Source organism: Pagrus pagrus, assembly GCF_965226575.1.
Source record: "Pagrus pagrus genome assembly, chromosome: 10".
NCBI lineage: Eukaryota > Metazoa > Chordata > Actinopteri > Spariformes > Sparidae > Pagrus > Pagrus pagrus.
The window spans coordinates 32,410,459-32,433,093 of record NC_140194.1 but is presented as its reverse complement, the minus strand read 5'-3'; the positions used below and the strand labels follow the sequence as shown (position 1 = coordinate 32,433,093).

The 22,635-nt window shown below is 44.1% G+C and overlaps 1 protein-coding gene across 2 annotated transcripts in view; it reads right to left on the bottom strand.

Annotated features, from left to right (window-relative positions):
* Positions 1 to 22,635, bottom strand: part of tesmin (testis expressed metallothionein like protein) — a 109,641-nt gene that overhangs the window by 41,841 nt on the left and 45,165 nt on the right. For both annotated transcript variants that reach the window (XM_084363894.1, XM_084363893.1), the window contains exon 6: positions 14,928 to 15,051. In XM_084363894.1, coding sequence (XP_084220020.1) covers positions 14,928 to 15,051 — 124 coding nt within the window. The remainder of the gene's footprint in view (positions 1 to 14,927; positions 15,052 to 22,635) is intronic.

Here is a 22,635-nt window from a genome sequence, read left to right as displayed (position 1 = left end):
ACTGTGAGAAATAGTTAAAACAATGATTAAAAAAGAAGGTTAAACCTTTTTCAGCTTTCACTCACGTTTTCTTGTCTGTCAAAATGATAGATGATTTTATTTTCAACTCATTTTACTTTCTGTCAGAAGTAGGCCTAAGCCTTAAAATGTTAAATGAAGCTCTGTGATTTATCTGTTATGTTGGCTTTAATTAAGCACCTATTTGAAATAGGTCTACAAGAATAACGTTGAATAAACGTTTTTGTCTGATAACTACTGGAATGGCTTTGATTTAATGGGATTAGGAGGCGGTTGAATGGAGACAGAACCCTCTAGTGGTTATGTAGCACAACTGCGATAGAAAGAGATCATAATCTAGAAGCCTGTGTACACGTGTAGAAAAAATTGTAAACGTTGACACCCCTAGTATACAGCAAACACAAGGTAACTCATTGCATGTAAAACAAAAATGGGTAAAGGAAGTAAACATTAACATAGGGGAACTGGAATGGGAGAATGTATGTGAGCTATAATGGAAAACCTCAAGCTCAACTTTATGGAGAGAGTTTTGTTGGATAAATCTTATTAGGTTGTTTATTACTCCATCTCAGAAAAGACATTATACCAAATCCTCCAGCTGTTGGAGATAGTGTGGGTTCTCTGATGCTAATCATTATCACATATTTTAGTCCTGCCCATTGTTGATTCATTTCTGGCAGGAGGTTCCTAAGGTTCTACAAAAGGTTTTCCAGGTAGACATCCCTTTCAAACTAAATACGATGTATTTGGGCGGTCTGTCATCAGAAAATGTTATCTCACATGTTAGATATTTATCACGGATCCTAAGTGCAGTGGCCATACTGAGAAAATGGCTGTTAAGACCTGATATCCCTACTGTGGATGACTGGATTGACTTTATTTATGATATCTTCAGGATGGAAAGAATTACCTTTTCAATTAGACTTCAACAGGACAGGTTTTGGAAAAGGTGGGAAAGTTGGATTGTGTACATTACACCAATACAACCATTGTTTGTTTTATGTGAACTATGCTCTGTTAATTGATTTTCGGTATTTATTGGTTTACCACTTGTATTAACATTTGCTACAATTGTGACTTACAGAAGGCATTTATGTTTAAGAAATTAAGTTATGTATAAATAACAATATTGGTTGTTTGGACCATGTGGTAACTAAATAAAAAAAGAATATACAAAAAAAATGGAAAGATGAGACCAGGAGCAGCTAGAACTCCAATAACACCACTCAAAGTCTGTTAAAACTAATGGTAAAAAAAAATAAATAAAAGCCATTCCAGAAGAAGCAGTAGCAGTAAGCAATTAGACAACATAGGGGGACTGATGAAAATAGACTGGCCTCTACTCTCGGAGCACATTGTCCATCACATGGAAAATTACAGAAATGGAAAGCGGCAGGACGAGGAGAGGAAGAAACAGCTGGCAAAAAAGCTAAAACATCTACAGCTGGCGGAACTGTGCAAGGAGAAGAAGGAAAAGGACAAAGCCAAAACTTGAGCCCCAGTACTGGCGGCTCCTCAAACTCAAATCACACCTTCAACCAAAGTTCAGATTCAAAACCCTCAAGGATCTGGACAGACAGACAGCTCTACTCAATCACCTTGTTGCACCATTACCGCCAATCCATGTGCATGTCAATCAAGGCGGGAGCAAGTACCACTCCACACAAGGACGAGGAAGGACAATGACAAGGGGTGGACAAAACAAATCATGGAGGGTGGAGACGAAACCCATCCACACAACAAATTGGGCATTCTCAGTCCAATCCAAAGCTGACCAAGGGACAGCCTGGGGAGAATCTGTGTTGGAGCTGTGAGCAGCCAGGCCATTGCCGGACTGCCCAACCAACCCTTGGATGGGCCCTGGAGCAAATTGGTAATAGGGTTGCCCAGAGAAGCCAGAGGGGGAGGTAATGTCACCACTTATGTCATCACAACCACATGACAAATTCACCATGCCAATTGTGATACAAGAACGAGAACGCTCCTTTATGGTGGATACAGTTGCTACATATTGATGCATTGGGAAAGAAGGCTCCAGACACCCACTCTCAAATGTATCTGTAAAGACGATAGGCTTCTCTGAGAAATCACAGGTTCCCCTTACACAGCCAGTCCCAATGCTAATTGCAGGTAACACCATACTTGCACCCCTGCTCTACTCAGCCCACAATCCTGTTAACTTGTTAGGAAGAGACATATTGTGTCCACTAAAAGCTAAGATCATGTGTACACAGGAGGGCCTCTACCTAGACTTTCCTGATGACCCACCAGCAGGGATAATGCCAATAATGTCACAGAAGGAAACCACAGATCAGGTACAGTCATTGGCTTATTGGTTGCAGCTGACACACAAAGAGTCACATTTAAAGCAAGCCTGGACAACCTGGGAGTCATGTACTCTCATGTATGCTGCAGATCAGAGTCACAAAGACGATGGGCCCTATTTAGATGGTCTATAGCGGATGGTCTAAAGCGGATAGTCTAACGCACAAGCGTGTTTAGAGTGTATTCAAGTCCATTTTGCTCGTTAAATGGCAGATAATCTGGGCACAAAGTGCGGCGCATGGCGCAAAGGGGTTATATTTAAACTCTGGATTCATGGGTGTGTTTTGGGGCGGAACATAAACCAAACCAATCCAAGTGTCATCTCCCATTCCCTTTAAGAGCCAGGTGCAACAGGACCTGACACATATTAAACAGTGGCACTCTTCGCTGAGGGAAAGGGATGTGATCTTTGGCTGCTAGACCCTCTGCCTCGCCATTTCACAATCATCTGTCCCATCAATAACTCTGTTTGACTGCATATGAAGAAATACACTGATGTCCCTCTGTGTGTGAGCAATTCTCAGTCCGTGGATCAGGCAGGACAGGACATAAAAAAGCATCATCAGGTTAAAAAACGTGTGGGATGAGAGGGGAGTAATACGTCCTTATTGAGGTAAATATTAATGACATTACCTTCCATCAGCAGAAACCATATGTGTATATCTACATTAACATGCACATTTGCGCGTGAGGAGCAGCTGATAAACTTCAATTTATTATTTAAAACTCCTGATTTGTTTCCTTTGGAGAGTTTATAACTGCAGCTTTTAGTTTTGCTGATTAAATTTGTCACGATATTTGTTACAGTACATAACTGCGTCATGGAAATGTTTAAAACAACTGAAAGCAGCCTCAAATCATAAATTCCACATGTATGCACAGCATGAACCCACCTTGTAAGCGCATCTTACTATCTGAATAATGCGCTATTTAAATAGCAGGAAACAGACTGCGCCTTTTAACTTTTGACCAGCTTTTTGTTGGTCTATGGCACTGTTGCTCTCTGTTGCCTCAAGACAGCAGTGCGTCTGACCACACCTCATTTTAAGACCAACACGTCCAGGGGCGCACAGGTGGGCGCAAGTACATTTGCTATTTACACAATGTGGGTGTTGGGTGTGAAAATGACAACTGCGTCAGTCTGAAACTAGCAATGATACTTGCCTTGCGTCGATTGTAAGTAAGAGCCCTATGAGTCTTGTTGGGATGAACTAATTAACAAGAAAACATTTCTCATCACAAGTAAAGATATGGGCCCCAGGGAGCAGCAACAGCAGCCAAGCTCCCAGAACAATTGCAGGAGTGGTTCCAAGTCCGGAACTTAATACCACACATCTCCGTGTTAATAGTGGAAGGACATGAATCTCATTAACTGGGTTCAATGATGAAGGCTGCCACGCGAGCATTACACCTACACCCGATTGCCACAGGGTTTCTCCACCAGCCTGTCAGGGTTCAACAGGGTGTAGACTTAAGACCTGCAACACCTAAACGTCCCAAGTACTGTATTGCAGTATGCAGACTATTTGCTTGTACAAATGCCGTTCCTCCATGACGGGGCCCTAACCGGTCTGTGACAGGTCCTTGCATGTACCTGGAAGAGTCTGTGACTGGAATGACCCCTGCGATGACATAGTGATCACGGGGGTGGCTTAACCTATAATAATATATCTAGGTGCTGTATCATAGGTAACTGGACTTGTTTCAGTTTCTTGAAGACGTTTCACCACTCATCCAAGAGGCTTCTTCAGTTCTAACTAACTGGAGAGAAGTCAGATGGCTTTTAGACTCTGTGTGGGTGTGTTCTTAAGGGGGTCGTTAAGGACACGTGTGAACTCCGAATTTCAGAGTCGTTAGGGCCAAATGTTGTCGTTGGTCAAACCGGCCTTCATGGGGGTTGCTAAGGCTAGGTGAGCCCAGCTGTGAATGGTTGTTAAGCTGTCTGGGAAGAGAATTCAATACAGCATTGCAAGTGGGTCGTAAGTAACGTCTTAGGCCACCTCCTCTGTTCAAAGATGGGCTTTTCAGTTTGACATAGATGGATTCCTTTACTCCTCTTTCAAACCATGTGTCTTCTCTGGCCAAGATGTTTACATTCAAACATCTTGTTCACATTCAAAGGGGGGAGGGGGGACTTCCAGTGGCTGGGAACTGACTGGGAGGCTGAAAGGCGGTCGGATGGAAGGGCAAAATAGAGGCAGCTGTAACTGTATGTAGCCCTTCAAAAGATCAGTGCGAAAAAAATTCTGTCACAGTTTTGATTGAATTAGCTGCAGGAGGACACAAAGTCAGCAAGGACAAACTACAGTTCTGCCAACAAAAGGTTGAGTATCTTGGCAGACAACTGTGTGGGGATAAAAAGTTAATTGCCCCCTCACAAATGGAAGCAGTAACCAAGGCTCCACAACCACCAATGGTAGGGCAGATGCTCTCTTTCCTGGAAATGATAGGATACAGCCAGCCATGGATATGTGACTATGCTATCAAAACATCTCAACATTTTGTCATCACTAATTTTAGCCCAAGGATTAGAATGATGAACACCTTTGGGTAAAACGTGGGGCAATCAAAACTAACCAGCAGGGTCCTACAAATGGAGTGTGGAGAGGTTGTCGGGGACACTTTGTGTTACTCTATTCATGATTGCGTAATGCTATCAGAAATACGCATGGCAGTGACCATTGCATAAGGAGGAAGGTTATATGAAAACTTCAAGTTGTGTAGGGGTCAGAATTTATGTAAGCTACAGCAGATATAGTACTGAGTGAGTGTGACATACACATAACACCAGCAACGTTCCTGTGCAAAGAGGTCTTTCCACTATTCGGTTGGCCAGATACCGTGTCGCCAGACAATGGGGGACATTTTGTATTGCAGGTAATACAGGCAACAATGAAAATGTTAGGCATAAAGCATAAGTTTGGGTGTGTGTATCATCCCCAGTCACAAGGAGCAGTTGAGAGAGCCAATAGCACTTGAAAGCTAAACTAATTAAGATAGTAGCAGACAGCGGGAACAGGCGCAACTGAGTGGATGCCCTACCCTTAGCACTATTGTCTGAGGGATCGCAAGCTAACAGAACCACGCATCTAACACAGCATGAAATGTTTACAGGTCGACCCATGCCAATACCCTATTTTCTGAACAATTGGAAAATGAAATGGGAATTTACTTGCAACATTAACTCAAATCCATAAGGTTATATTCTCACAGGTAAAGGGTGCCACTGAATCCCAGAGAGCTTATAGAGGATATGCCCAGGAGAGCTGGTGTGTGAAAAAGGAAGTGGAACCAACCTATTGTAAACAGGAAGGCCCCTGTTGAGTTACCTTAACGACCCCAACAGCAGTAAAAGTCGAAGGTAAGAGTCTTTGGTTTCACCTCAACCACCACTGCAGAGCACACAACCAAGAGAGGCCCATACCCCGGTCCCTGACTAGACAGAAGGCTGCTCCCTCTGGGCCAAAAGGGGAAGGCGATGCAACCCCACAGGATCTGGAACACCACAGGAAGGGGCAGGTGACATCACCCTGCCGGAAACCAGACAGTCCCAGGGGCAACAGGGGAGGAGACAATTGCAGTGGCTGGCTGACTGAGACAGTAGTCCTGAAAGTGCACCTACAGGCTCATCAAGAAGCAGTGAGCCAGCAGGTAAAGAAGAACAGAAAGCAGGGGAATCTGCCCCAGCAGAAAGACAGGAAGAACAAGGCACAGACTCAAGCCCCATTCACACTGCCCTTTCAATGCGGGAATCATGAACTGATACTCTGCCTCACTGTCTGTGTGAAAGTTACAGATGCGGAGAGGGGGGACAGTTTCGCTCCGGCTCTGATACGCCTCTGGAGGCAGTATCAGAACCACAGCAGAGGCGAGACAGCGTCTGTGTGAATAGAAAAGCCTGCAGCGCATAACAGGGGTGTGACAGTCCGATGGTGTTCACAGTCTGATGTCCCACACTTCAACCCTCAAAGCAACATTACAGGACCAAACAACAGAAATGTGGTAACTGGTAGTGCCTTTGGCAACTTACATGAGTAACGACTCTTCGTCACATTTCTGCCCGAAAAACAGCATCTGTCCCCAGCAGCAGAGCCAGGCGGCTCCTGCAGTTGAACGGCAGTGATTATGTGACGCGATTTAGAGCAAAAAACATGTCACCTTCGATTATTGTGTTTGTATAGTTACTGTCTCTGGCAACTTGTATTGAAAAAAATTACCGTGACTGTCAGCCCTTTTCTTCAGTGAACTTTCCCCCAGAAAACAGTATCCCTCCCTGTTAGTGAGAGTCAGACAGGGTCCTCTATTTACTGATGCCAATTATGTAATTATGTAACTAGAGCAAAAAACTTAACTTTGTCACTCCACGATGCATGGTGGGTCAGGATCTCAATCACAACACATTATTACTGCATCCATATGATTATAAACCATCACCAATATATACATTTAGATTAACAGGTGGAAACGGGGTGGAAACACGTTAAAAAAAACCACACAGATGTCAACATTATGATGTGCACCGTCACGCCTCTTTTGGTCCTGCTGCCTGGTTCAGTGTGAACAAAAAAGGTGGTGTAAAGGCGAGCTCTCATTGGAGCGATAATGCAGAGTCTCTGTGTGAAAAGGGCTTCAGAGTCAGAGAAGCTGAGTGACTCACTAGCCCTATTCACACTGCCATTTGAGTGTCACTTTAATTAAACACTTGTACTTGATCCCTTCAGTTTCTTTTATTGTTTCAGTCATAAATGCATCAGTTACTAGTACTATAATGACAACGCACATTTATCCAGGTACTGAGGACACAAATGAGCAAGCTGCTCACCATGAACAAATCCCTCTGTCTGATTCTGGGCATGTGTCTGGAATGAACCTTTTCAAACCCTTTCAGAGAAATCAGCCTCTCTGTAATGATAGTCAGGATTTTCAGTACATTACAATGTACCCTAATGATTAATTGCTTGTTATAATCATTAATCTATCAAAGGAATGGTGTAAAAATGCAACTTGGTCATGTCTGATAAAAAATCTAATTTCTAATTTCTAATCTCATTCCAATAAACTTAAATTCTAAACTAAGACAATCTCAGTACACAGTAAGGTTACGCTCACATTAGTCTAAAACTCGAGCATTGTGCGTGCGACCAGGCCAACCCATGTACACATCTGTGAAGCTGAAACAAACAAACACTTCAAGATTCAAGATTCAAGATTAACTTTATTGTCCCACAATGTGGGAAATTTGTTCTGGGCCATTTGCCCATGCTGCAGCCACAAGTAACACAGAACATGCAATTGCACACAATCACATACAAAAGTGCCGGAGAGTGCAAAAAAGTGCTAAAATTGTAGTAGGAAAATTACTAACCTATACAAAACAAGCAAACGCAAGTCGGCTGAACTCTGGTCTTATCTGACCTTATTTAACAGCTTGATTGACACGGGAACAATCAAGTTTTTGAATCTGTTCAGTCTGCAGTGAGGAACTCTAAACCTTCTACCAGATGGTAGCAGCTCATACTCACCATGCAGGATGTGTGATGGGTCGCAGACAATCTTATTTGCTTGTTGCAAAGTGGCCTGTTCATAAATACTCTGACTGGAGAAGTGCTCTTTGACACCAATAATTTTTCCAGCAGCATGAATTAGCCGAGACAGTTTGTTTTTTAGATGTACAGAGAGGTTACCAAACCACGCTGTAATACAGTACCTAATCAGACTTTCTAGGACTGCCTTATAAAAAATCGACATAAGTCTTTGATCAACACCATGGACTCTCAGACGACGTAAAAAATGCAACCGTTGCTGTAAGTCTGCAACAGAGGCTATCAACGTGTGTGCTCCAGGTGAGTGCGTTGTCAATGAAGACACCCAGATATTTGTATGACTGCACCTGGGCAATGGCTTCGTTGTGGATGACCGCAGGCCTGTGGTCACCTACTCCTCAGGGGTTGAACACCATTTCAACTGTCTTATTTACATTAAGAATGAGGTGGTTATCGTCACACCACTCAACAAACCTCTGAATTTCCAAAAAGTAGTCAGATATATCACTGTTCTTTTTCAACAGAGATAAGATTGCAGTGTCGTCTGAGAACTTGATAATGTGATTGTTTGTGAAAAAACTACACGCATCTGTGTACAGAGTGAACAGAACTGGTGAACTCATGCAGCCCTGTGGTGCACCTGTGCTCAGAGTTTTAATGTCAGATAAAGTTCCATTCACACTGACCCGCTGTCTGCGATTACTTAAAAATTAAAAATACCATTACTTAGTGTATAGCTCGACATAAAAAGCACATCATTTTCTTACTGTGAAGAAAAATCTATGTGGCACAGGCCGTGATCCTTACCAGTAGTTGTGGTCCACAACAGCTTGGCGAACAATGGAGTGCCAACCCATGTGTGTGCCATCTATGGCACAAGCACACATTGGATAGCCTTGTTCAGCAAATCTATCCATTGTCTCCTGAAGATGTGCACAAATCGGCAGGTCAACAAACTGTTTAAAAAGGGCCCTGTTTAGCGCTGCTGTGACTTGGCGTACCAACACATACACAGTAGGGGTGTTCCAACAAGGGTACCTCACGATTCGATTCGATTTTGATTATGGGAGCTTCGATTCGATTATTGGCCACGATTCTTTGATTATTGCAATTTTTAAAGGAGACATATTATGCTCATTTCTGCTTGTTGACATGGGTCCTTGATGTCTAAATGGACTGATAGTAACATGCTTTGGTCGAAAAAACCGAAGGATTGAGCACGGCAGGGTTGTTTACACACCAGTTTCACAGCCCTGCTCTCAGCTGCCGGATTCTGACCTTTTTTTTATTATGCGCGTGCGCCGCCCACTTCTTCCTGCCGACCGGAAGACGTGAGGACGGCATCGCGGGACCATGGCAAGGAGCGACACACAGCAACTTTCAATAAAGTTGAGAGAAAAAAAAACGAAAAAAAAAACAAAAACAACAACAACAACAACAACAACGAGCAATACACAGCGCGGCGCAGCTTTTCAGTGTCCGTGCCTGCATATAACTGATAGTAGCACAGCAGACATGTAGCAGTAGCCCCTGTCTCCAGCTCCAAAACAAAGTAGTGACTGCTTTACTGCAGATAACGTTTTGGTGCTCTCAGGTCTCTCATGCCAGCAGCTAACGCTACAGGCTGTAGCATTAGCTGTACCGTTAGCTGTAGCCTACAGCTAACGCTACGGCTAACGCTACACACGTATTACATGTATACCAACACACAGAAAAACGGTCAGAGGACAGTCTCCCAGAGCCATGACATCTGCCAAACTACAGCAGCTCCTCGGGCTGTCACACAGTCAGCAGTGCATTCAGACAAGACACTCTTCTAGAAGTTTGCTTACACACTGTCCTTTAGCACAACATGCTAATGAATGAACGTAGCTCACTAGCTGTGAATAACAGACCAGTTCATACCGTTTCCTCTGCGTGTTCACCGCGGAACAGCAGCTAAACGTCCGCGAACAACTGACACACACAACTGAGACGATGTCACACCGTCTCCTCTGTTTGTTCACCGCCGAGCAGCAGCTCACTGTCCGCGAACAACTGAGACATTTCACCCCGTCTCCTCCCCATGTTCACGGCCGAGCAGTGGTTCACCGGCCGGTTAGAAGCGATAAAATTTCAATATCCTAATTCATTGTCTCAATTCACCGTCATGTTTTAAAAGAGTGCTGATATGACAAATAAACATTTCGTATCATTAACATTATCGTGAATCCTACGGCCAGTAAGCCCAACGTTGATAACTTCACATGTAATGTTGGCTCAGCCTCATATTTACACCCACGGTTAGCGTTAGCTCATGTGCTAAACGGCCAAAGTAACACAAACTACACTGTTTTTTAAATACTTACAGTTCCATCACTGACAGCGGGTATGGATCCATCTTTCAAGGGACAATCTCGTTGCCAGTCCAGCGCTATACTGACCCTGGCTGCTGAAACAGTCCGGGGTGAAGTGACTGGCACAGACCGTAACGCTTCTGCTCACTGAAGCTGGGACCCTGATAAATAAAAAGTAGCCTCTTCGCTCTGATATCCTCTTTGGTAGGGAGGCGATGTAGCGAAACAGGAGGATCCATGCATCCGGCGACAGAGCAGCAGTGCTTGGCTTTCGGGTTGTACATCGTAGCGGTCAGGCTGTCACGTACAAGTTAGCGAGGGGAAAAAAATGGCGGATCCTCGTTCAGGTAGCTGGCGTAATGTGGGAGGAGATACGCAAAGAGTATGCAAATCACCCGGACTGTTACGTCACAATCCGGGTGAAATCCAAACGGCTCGTTTAGAGACTCAATTCCTGACTCTGCCAGGTACAAAATATTGACTTAGTTGTCAAAACTCATGCTTAGGGGGTGGGGAGGCACTCCGGATACGCAAATATACATACTAAAGCAAGGAAAAAGTCAGTTTTGCATAATATGTCCCCTTTAATGCTTTTTTCTTGATTGATTTTGTCTTCATCTGTGGCTATATTTGTAAATAAATAGCCTATCAATTAACTCAGTTCCTCTAAAACTACACTCATAAAGTAAATAACAAGGTTTTTTGAACATTTGACTTGTATTTTTCAAAGACAAAATATTTTATTTTATGACTATGTAAACATTTGCACTTTGACCTACTTAACTTTGACCAGGGAAAGCTCCACTTGCAGGAGAGCCCCCTCTATTGGCGGAAAACACTGAAAACAGTCAAGCCCTGGATTTAATGAGGCGTAAACATGTGACGTGGCGTGAAGCACGAAGTTGGGCAGTGATCAGTGACAACAAAGTTGTCTTCAAAATAAGAGCTTTACATTGCACCCCATTGGATTTTAGAACTGGGTTCTTAGCGGGGGGCTTTTAATTTGAAAGTAGCGACCGTTCGTAGCTTGCCGCTACACAACAGCTGACAGTCAGCAGCTACTAGCTGTTTGGTTGTGTCCGCTAGCTGTCAGCTACAGAGACCGTGGAGACTGTAGCATCTCCCGGATCTCAGCGGCTTTCCAGTTGCTCATCTTGACATCCGCGGATGAAGTGATGAACTGACTGCTGTGATCAGCTGTTTCCTGGTTTTAAAACTCCCGGCTGCGGGTCGCACAACAGTGCACGTTATCGACACCTCCGCCCATGTCCCGCAATTGCCGGCACATTGACGCCTCGGATTTAGATAGCAATGGAGGCGGCAGTAAGTGTACCCTCAGAGGCGTCAAATTGGCGGACCAAAACAGACCGCCAATTTGCCGCCTTCTGTCTAAATGCGCGGACCTAGCAAAGCATCGACGTTAATTGATCGATGCCGAATCGTCACGTGAAGCATCGCGATGCATCGCCACATCGATGAATTGCACCCACCTCTAATACACAGTGGAGACACCCACACCAAAAATACAACTAATTGATCGGTATTCACCTGGCGTAGCATACCACCACAAAGCAACCGCGAGTCGAAGCCGAGGTTCCAGAGGCTGTCGCGAGTTTGTTGTCCTGTGCCTCAAGTGTGGCTCAACAAGCTCTAACACAAAGTCAAATGTGTTCCGCGACCTACAAAAAAGACTCCGCCATTCATCTTCATCAAAATTGTTGAGGACATCTGACTAGAACATTGGTCCGTGTGGTCTCTCTCTCTTCCACATTCTCCTTCCCGAGACCAGCGCGAATTGACTCAGAAGAACCAAACATCTCTGTTTCAAGGTCCACATGCCTTTTTGCCTCATATCGCTCCCTGCTTCCCTTCAATCGCTCATCAAAGGTAGATCTGATAGCAAAGACATGTTGCTCACTCGAATCAGCCATTGTTCACATCATGTTGTACACGATGAAGAGCAACTTTGCTTGCGTTTGCAGAATTTGCACTGCCAGTAATACCATACCACTGAGTTTTTGCCATTGTTGTTCGGAAGTCGAGCACGGCGGACAATTGGCCAACCGCCGCTGCGGCGATAATGCCGCTACTCTGTGTGAAAAGGGCTAATGTCAAGCCCCGGGGGAGGGGCCAGCACCCAGACAGCCAGAGGAAGATGAGTGTCAATGAGGGGGTAAGGTTGATAAGGGAAAGTCAGGGGAATAGCTTAAAAGCTATGTTTCTTACCCTGGGCCATTTGCTGGAACCATAATGAATGCACAATACATGGCGCGCAATAGTAGTTGGGTAAACTATTTATGGTACAATCAACAAAGGTTTATGTAGTGGGAAAATACTACACATGGGACATTCTTTAAGTGACTGACATTCTTTACATCACCTATCAGACCTTGAATGCTATTTGGGACAGATAACCTTGGTTCCAATATGGACATGGGTAAGGAGTTATTTCTGAATGACTGGGTTAAGGCTGTTTGTGTTTGTTATGTTACCAACCCCCTGGTGTGGTTTCAAAATTTGTCTTGAAGAAAAGGTCCTGCAAACAACAAAATAACCGTTGCCGTTGACTCCCTGGGCTTCTAACTTTGCAGATGTTTTACATGCCTTAAGGCTATATAACACACAGATATAACAGGGCTGTACGTTAACTTTTTCAGCACATAGCACTAGTGCCACAGAGGCTGACAGTTTTTTAGCACAGGACCAGAGAGTTGTAGCACACCCTAAAAATGCCCGTCACCTGGGGTCTCTTTAGGTCGTTTTGTGTTCTCAATGCAGACAGGTTGGAAAAATCTCTTCATGTCAGGGTTTCCCCCAGAAAACTTGTTAAGCCCAGTGTTAGGGTGGCCCACCAGCGGCCCACCGGTGACTAAGCGTGTTTTTTTTGTGTCAGGGGCCTGACCCTGACCATTGACTGATGGCAGGGCCCTATAGGTAACAGATTCATTAATGGAGTAGTAGAATTTAGAAGGAGTGATTCCAATAAGGCTTTAAGATCAATGTTAAAAGTTGACTGGAAATTTGAAAATATTATCATTATCATGTGTTATTGTAAGACATTTATGTAACACCAGGTCTTACAGATTGCACTCTTGAAATGCTGTTCAACCAACCACAAAAATAAATAAATAATAAAAACACTATTAAGATAAATAATATCAACTGTCTGCACTAAAAACTAAAAAACAACTGCCTGGTGTCTCCAGAGATTTTTATTTTTTTCCTCAGAGATTTTTACAATCTGGGGTCACGTAACCATGACCACGCGTCTTTTTCCGGTCAGTCGTCATGGAAACGTGACAATCACGGATCTACCAAAGATACTCTGTAATCTACTGTTTGGACCAGAGAAAACAAATGTGTGTAAACGTGAACCGTACGAGCTGAAAAATGAAACACTGGGTCATTTTCATATCTGGTGAAAGCACCTCGGCTCACAGAAGTCCGGAGCTCTGACGCTGCAGGGGACGACGTGCTAACAGCTAACAGCTACTAGCCGCTGCAGCAGCTAGAGCCGCGGCTCGGCTCACGTTAACCGCTACGAGGTCGACGTCGAGTTGGTGCGTTCCTCTCGGTCAGCTGGTGAAGCGGCGGTCTGATGAGCATGATGTCCGTGACATGTCCCGTTATGTGCGACGAAGTTGTGACGTTGTCAGGTGATGAAAAAGACACCTTATCACGTGTTGATGGAGCACAAAAACTGATTGTAGGAGCCATTTTTTATGTTGTGTAGGTATTTACTTTTCCACAAGGGTGCAGTATTGTTTCAGTTGCTTTCTTTCACCCCAGCAGCTGCCCCAGCTGCTTAAGATCAGGAGAGCTGATTAGTTTGAGTGGAGTGGTGGTGGGAAAAACACAGTTTTTACACGACAGCCAGAGAAGAAATAGAAAACCTTTTGTTTTGTCAATTTACCTTATCTTTTTGTTGAAGTAAACGGGAACCTCACCCAAAGAGATCACCTTTGCAACCTTTCTTTTTTATTCACTCTGGAATCGAGTCAAGAACCATCCCAAACCACCATCAGGTGACAAGTTTGTTTTTTATTTGAATAGTCACCACACTGATTTAAAAAAAATAAATAAACAATGCTTAGCCTGGCGGGGTGGGGGCAAGTAAGACCTGGCGGCCCGCCAGACCCTGCTTTGTTGTTGAGTAACGTTAGCGTTAGCCACTGTGTGCCAACCCAGCCGTATGGGACAGAGCGGGAGTAAAAGCTGCGACCGTGAGGAATTGTGGGAATTGGCGTTCAATATACAAGACATAACATTAATCATTGACCACAGTTGAGTACAACTACCAGGAAGGATAGTCATAGTACCATCGTTCTACTTTGGTTCTACACAGAAGGATTTTTTTTTTTTTCAAACAAGATTCTGAACAAGATTTTATTTTTTTTTGTGGCTAAATCTGCTCATAGCACCCATGCTACAGGGCAGATTAATTCTTAGCACAGGCTTGTTTTGATGTAGCACGCCCTGGATATAACACTGAGGAAAAACCTCAATAAGCATAATATGGCCTCTTTAATTTGAGACCAATTAGAAAATCCTTCTCTGTGGCGTTTCAGTTAAGGTGCCCTGGGGGAGTGTCTCAAAGCCATGATTGTTATTCTTTATTTACCTGTTCATTGATGTGATTTCATTTCATACTGGACACAAAACTAAACCTTAACTAACCATGTAACCAATGTAAAGTTGTCCTCACCTTTTTCTTGAGTTGGGCTGTTGTCTCTATGCTGAGATGCAGATTTCAGGGTAAGGAACATAGGTTCTGGCTCACAGGGGTTAACCAGCACAACCTGTCCACCTCCACTCACATTACACACCACCTACACAGACAACGGGAAGACGGCAAGAATGTAGAAATTGGCTTTTTGGGTGATTTGGCACCCCCACAGTTTCTGAGTGCATGAGCACTGCAAATAATTTCCAGGTCTGTAATAACCTATATAAAAATTAATAAAATAATAATAATAAAAATAAATAAATAAATAAAACAAAATAGTGCCATCCATCCGTTCTCAACAGAGATACCTCCCAACTGACCGCCCCCCCTCTCTCACCATGACATTACACACAGAAGCTTTTCACCATATTGTCCTGTATACAGACACAGTATTGATTTTGTAGCAGTATATAACAGTAACATCAACTTTAACATTTCACGATAGTACACAATGATACATGTAGTAAAATAAGTTGAGTTAAAACACTAACCCATAGCAGTATTGAAGCAATGAGTTACAAGAGAAAGACACCTATGAGTTTATTCTGGCTGGGTGAGGCCATTGCAGGGAGTATTGGCCTCTCAGCACTAACCTAGTCAATTCCCCAGGTAAGTAGTCAAGCAAAGGACACCACATTTCAGTAAAGGACCTCTCATTACCCTTCAAAACTGCACTGATTCTTTCATGAGGGAGGACCCTGAATATCTCCCTGTACCACAATGTGGCAGTAGGTGGCTTATCCTTGATCCAGTTAATCAAAATACATTTTCTGGCCAATAATTTGTCACATAATTTGAACTGTAAATGGGTTAGAGCCATCAACTTTGAGGGAAGGCCAAGAAGGAAAAGGCCTGAGTCTCTCTTAACCCTTACCCGAAAGATGCCACTCAGTTCTTGAGAAATTGTACCCCAAAATCTTTTAATCAGTTTACATTGCCAAAAGTAATGATAGTAGGTTCCAATCTCTCTTTGACACTTATTACACAGGGGAGACGCCTTCCGGTCCATCTTATTTAGTATGTAAGGAGTTATATGTAGACGGTATGTATGTTATACTGTGTCTCTCTCACTCTATTACATGTAAAGGTGGACCTAAACACTTTAATGGCTTCCTGTCAGTCATACTCAATATACTCAGTGTCAAGGTCTCTCTCCCATTTCCATGCGAGGCTTGTGATATCACCTGGGCTGAGAGAGTATAGCAATGCATAAAAGATGGAAATAAAATGGGTGAAACCTTTTCGGTCAATAAGGAACCTCTCTACATCATTGTACATGACTGGGTCTGGAGGAGGTACATTTTTAGATCTAACAAAATGGCGGTTCTGGAGAAAACTTTAAAAGTGTTCTTTAGGGATACTGAATTGTGACTGTAGTTGTTAGAAAGTCATAAGTGCGCTATCATGGTATAAGTCTCTGATCACAAGTGCCCCATTGTCATGCCATGAGTCAAACATATTTGGAAGGAGACCTGGGGGAAAATCCTGGTTCCTCATGAGAGGGGTCAGGAATGAGGCGCAACTTCCTCTACCCAAATATTTACAAATTTCCTGCCACACTCTGACTGTGTTGTATATAATTGGATTATTCTTGATATCCCTAGGTAATTTCTTTCTATCACCCATGACCAAGATCCATAATGAGGAAGGCAGAGAGGACCATGAATCTAGACAGGGCTTGGAGTCAAGATGAGCATGTAACCATTCCCACAGGAAGCGAGCATGGCATGCCCAGTTGTGAAAAATTATGTTTGGCAGGGCCAGGCCTCCCCTGTCAGAGGGCAGCTGTAGTGTTTTCGTTTTCTGTCTAGGTCTCTTGCCATGCCATATGAATCTAGAGAATGCCCTTTCTATATCAAGAGCAACCTTCTTGGAAATCCATAAAGGTAGCATTTGTAGGGGATACAAGAGCCGGGGGAAGACATTCATTTTAATTAAACTAATGCGCCCCATGAAGGATAAGGGGAGATCGTGCCTTCTTTCTAAATCCTTCTTTATTTTAGTTGCTATCGGAGAAAAGTTAAGCTTCCATAGCTGTGTCAGGTCTGGTGAAACTTTTATACCAAGATAGGTGAAGCGTGTTGGGGACCATTTGAAAGGGCAGCTGGTAGGTAAAGTTAACCCAGTTAGACTACCTAGTGGCATGGCCTCTGATTTGCCAAAGTTAATTTTGTAGCCTGAGAAGGAACTGAACTTCAGGTTTTGTTAAAAACAGCAATTTTGTGAACTGTTCCCCCAACTGTCATACCAGGCACATCTTGGTGTTGCCTAACAGCCTCAGTCAGAGGCTCAAGCGCCAGCGCAAAGAGCAGTGGAGATAGAGGGCAATAGGGGTGTGAATCTTTGGGTGTCTCATGATTCAAAATCGATTCTCGATTCAACCGATTCTCGATTCAAAAATTGATACAGTGCATAGTGTGTTAAGGCAAATTATGGCATCAAAACAATACAGTTTGTATAAGATGTTGTGATTTTTAAATAAACTGATTCCAATGATGTAATCACACAAAGGCAAACTTAAGACAAAAGGTAACATTTATTCATGCTAAACAAATAAAAACTTACTTACTGTACAAGAAATAACTTGCATAAATAAAATTGCATAAATAAAAGCTTAGGCCAGCTGCCCCTTTCTCCCAGAAGTAAGTCTCAACTCTCAGTGACTACAAGAATAAGTTCAAGGTATACAAAAAAAACAAACAAAAAAAACTTCTGTTTATAAATAAAATTGCCTTAATAAAAGATTAGGCTAGCTGCCTTTTTCTCCCAGAAGTTACAAAAATAAACTGTACACAAATAACACAAATGAGTGTTTTGTGTGATTTTTCAAAATAGAAAACCAATGACAGTATCGTATTTGCCTCGATTCTGCCTCTTGCCAACCTCGTCAAGAGTCGGCCAGGTTTGTTTCCTGATTCATAGAGCCTATGTTTAGCAAAAAAGTTGGTTGACTCTGCTTTTTTTTAACAACTGATTTAGGGCTGAGCGGGCCGCCTCCAGTCTTTTTAACAGGGTTGTAGAAGGTGTATTGTATTCTCTAGGTCGAGTTGCTCTTTAATAGCAGTCTTTTTCTGAGCTGTGGTGTATGATAGAATACTCCCCCTAAGATAAGCTTTAGCTGTTTCCCATAGCAATGATGGGCTAACGCCTGAGGTCTTATTAGCAGCCATAAAGACATTCCATTGTTCAGTAATATAGTCAACGAAAGGGGGACTACTCAATAGAGAGGGGTTCATCCTCCAGTGGTGAGAGGAGGGATATGAGTATCCAACTTACATGAGAGTGGTCAGAGAGAGAGCATATTAAACACTCCCTGACTCTATCCAGAACCAGGATCTGGATGACAGAAAGAAATCAATTCTTGAAAATGTCTGATGAGGTTGGGGGAAGAAGGTGTAGTCTCTTCCCTTGGGGGAAGAAACAGCTCTAAGTCATGGCAGAACTCTTTCAGCCTGAGACTCTTTCGAGGGGTTGGGCTAGACTTAGGTGGGGACTGGTCCACACTTGGGTCAAACACACAGTTAAAGTCGCCCCCTAAAACAACATATGGGGTGGATACTGATGAGACATCCAATAGAAGCTTAGGGGAAAAGGCAGCTTCATGTGAATTAGGGCCATATACACAACCTATAAGGATCTGTTCCCCATAAATATAGCCTGAGACAAGGATATAACGGCCATCGTTGTCCCTGATGGTTGTCTCTAAGGTAAATGGGAGACTACGGTGAATTAATATGGCTACTCCTCTGCTTTTTGTATTATAAGATGAATAGAACACTTGGCCCACCCAGCTCCATCTCAAATTCAAATGCTCCAAGTCATTTAAGTGGGTTTCAGATAATAAAGCTATTTGTGTTTTCTCTTTTTTCAAAAAAGCAAGGATCTTTTGCCTTTTTATTGCATTATTAAATCCCTTAACATTAAGGGACACTATTTTGAGATCACTCATGACAGGATAAAAGGAAGTTTGTGATCTAAAAGGGAAAGCTTTGTGGCACAGTAGGGAGACTCAGTGTGTTCACCACAGGCAGATAGGTAAATAGGTAACACCGTGAGATACAACATGGATGGCTTCAAATATATGATGGCATGAATAAAAACAACTGACAGTACATCATGAACAGCAAAACATCTGTCCCCAAATGACGGACTCCAAATAAAAATAACCCCAGAACACCCCTCCCAACCCCATCTCCCGGTACGGACCACCAGCGTGGCCTGTTGAAAAAGTGGCGGTGCACATTGAACCGAGCAAAAATGTCACTGATAGAAAGAAAATTAGAATCCTCTCCACTCCCCCGCCTACCACGAGCTAAAAACTATTACAACCCTCTGAACTAAACTCAGTTATATTTTAATCACCAGCATGTCTTTAGCCAAACAGTGAACCGCAGTGGCGTGTGGAAACGACATGAAGACAATATTTAAACATCTCCTCCACCCACCGAGTATTTATCTACAGTACATACCTTTGCATAAACCAACCAAAAATAAACGCTATCTGCAATCAATAGAGTGTACGTGTCTTTGTAATGTCACATCACCTCCAATTCAGCTCAGTCCATCCAGGAAAGCAAGTGCATCCTCAGGTGAGCGAAACGAGTAGTTTTGTCCTCCGTGGGAAAAGTTCAGAGTAGCGGGGAAGCGCATGGAGAACCGCATATCCATTTGGATGAGCCGTTCACACAAACCATTAAACGCATGTCGCATTTCTTTGACCCCGGCTGCTAAATCCTGTCGGATGAATATTGTCCGCCCCTCGTGTGTCAGCGGTCCTTTCTCCTTGGCCGCAGCGAGAATCCTCAGCTTGTCACTCGAGTTGTGCAGCTTGATAACCACTGCGCGGGGCCGGTCAGGTTTTGGCGGACCGAGGGTCCTATGAGCACGGTCAACTTTAATGATGCCCCGCTTAGTCTCCAGGTCTAGCAGAGTGGGTAACCAGCTCTCAAAAAACTTAACAGGCTGTTGGCCCTCTGCAGTTTCTTTGAGGTTGTAAATTATAATATTGTCTCTGTGGCTACGTCCCTCCATATCAATGCTCCTATTCGTCAGGACCCACACTTTGGTCTCCAAGTCAGTCAGCCTGGACTTCATGGCCGTCACATTATCCTCCGCTGCTGATACACGGCTCTCAGCTTCTGTGATGCGTTGTGTGTCAGACTCCAGCCATGTTGTGATACTGTCCAGTGTGGTTGAGAGCTCTTCAAATTTGTTCTCCATCATAGTGGATATTTTCTCAATAATGTTCTGAGATATGCCCATGGCGAGGGCCTCAGCATCAACGGCAGGTGTCCCTTGTGGTATAACGTTAGCTTCATTGCTAGCTGGCATTTTCTTTTTCGCTTCTTGCTCTTCAAGAGGCTTGTTCGTCACATATTTAGCGACTTTAGGGTTAGGCATGTCGCCGGGATGTTGTTAGGCAAACTTTTGTACAGTTGTAACTTTGATATTATGTAAATAATCAGATATAGCTCAGTAGCAATGGTTGACTGCTCAGGGTTGCAGCGTCACGTGACCCCGCTGGCATCTATTTTCATTATCAATTAAAGGTATAGTTGGTAATCCTGTTCAGAAACACTTTTTGTTATATTGGTTGAAATGGTCTTCCCATCCTGAGAGTAGTCCATACATAATGTGTTGAGAAAAAGGAACGAAATAAATCAGACCTCTGTGGCAGCTGCAGGCCTGTAAAAACTCTGACCAATCCCTCCCTCTTGGTCCGAGTTGAAGGAACCAATCAGATGCCTTCATGTCTCGAACTGCCTGCATCCCCCTCTGTCCCCCCCTCCTCCCTGCGCGCACTCATCACGTGTCACCGTTGCCGGATATATTCAGCACACTCCATATGGAGTTAGCAGGAGATACACACTCCAGGTCAGAAGGTGGCGGTAATGCGCACCTAACAGTTGTTTACCAACAGCCATAAAACAACAGAAGAAGAAGAGTTAGCACAGTTAGCAGGAGATAACAGTGGCAGAGAAAATGCAGCCAAAAGTAGCACTTCCAGAAGTGATGCAGAGGTTGCTGTCTTTCTGTTGGACAGGTAATTATTTGTTTTGCTTCGGGGGGATTTGTTATTTTCATGAAATATGTAACGTTAGCCAACTTAGCTTCTTTTGTAGCTTGTATTAGCCCAATGCTAACGGCTCTCCTCTGCCCTGCTGACAGACTGTCTGATGCATAGATATATATATATAAAGGCTAGATGTCTTACGGCGGAGTCTAGAACGTCATCACAGGTCGGCCATCTTGGTACAGGTTAGCTTTCTGGCTGGATCTGTGGAACCTGAGGTAACCTGAGGTAAGGTCAGTGATCTGCACAGACGCTAATAATCTTATCTCGCTGAAACCTTGACGGATTTACAAACAGTTTGGTTTCTTACAAACGTCATTAACGTTGTTATAATTCTGGATGCTTGAACATGTTGAAATCGCATCTTTTCTCTTCGAAGAAATTAATCAAGCGTAGCGTTAGTTCTGGCAGGCCACGTCGTCAAGCTCTAAATCGGCATCAACAGCGTAGCTGTCAACACGGAGCAGATCAGCTGATGGCTCAGCTGACTCCCCGTGCCCGCTTCCTATTGGGAAATTGCATTCAGAGCGCGCTATTTGAACTGCTCTAGCCCGACCTCACTTGCTGCTTCCTCTGCTGGCCTTTTTGCAAACAAGCTCCCGTATGAAGGAAAGATCGCCGTTCGTGTTCGTACTCACCCTGCTGCTCCTGATGTCGTCGCCTCCGTCCATGATGCGGATCCGTGGCAAAGTGACGGTAGGCTATATTGGAGCCTCAGCAAAACTCTGAAACAGAGGAAGCCATCTACGACGATGAGAGGGCTCCTTCTCTCCGTCGAAGCTCTCGCCTGGCAGGCAAAGGTAACGCCACAGATGTCCCATCGATCCATGACTGGCCGATTCCAAAGCTGTTGGGAGTTTCTGTTTGACAACGAAGTTACCGCTCCGGTCGGAGCGTCAATCTGTTCACTTTATTTGTAAATTGAGCTGGGTTTAATCTCCACCCGTCGATCAGCTTCCTGTCTCTTCTCCTCAGAAAGCCACAGCAAAGGCAAACACAGCTCCCGGATCTCAGCAGTCGCTCCGACTCCAGCCGCTGCCCCGCCGACCAAAAAAGCTAGAGCCCTGATTTCGGCAGTCGCCTCTGCAGCTCCGGCAAAAGACGCAATCATGGCAGCGCTGTCTCCCATTCAGACGTCCCTTTCCAGCATGAACTCCAGGATCCAGACCTTAGAGGCCGCAACCGCTTCATCTCCAGCTCTTCTCTCCAGGCTGCCGTGTTTACATCCCGGGAACCTGCCGCTTCCTCCTCGACGTGGGCCGATGACGTCATTCCGACACCTCGACGGCGTCTCCATCCCGTGCAGAACTATGGGAAGTGCAGTCCTAATCTCCACTGGTGTCCCGTTCTACCCTCCTGTGCTGCCATCTCCTGCAATATGAGAAGCCAGATCCTTCGCAGGTATGGTGTCAATCTAGCCGTGGTTGACCTGGCTCTAATCAGCAGGCACTGCACTGGCCGCCAAGCTCTTTGCTCCATTTGTAGTTCCTCGCACTCTTCCAATATGTGTCCCAAGTTGTGGCTATAGTCCATTCGCTGGCAGGCCCAAAAGCCGATGAAATAAGCTATTGCGGGGACGGGCATCCAAAGTCAGTGTGCCCCAGATGAACCTGC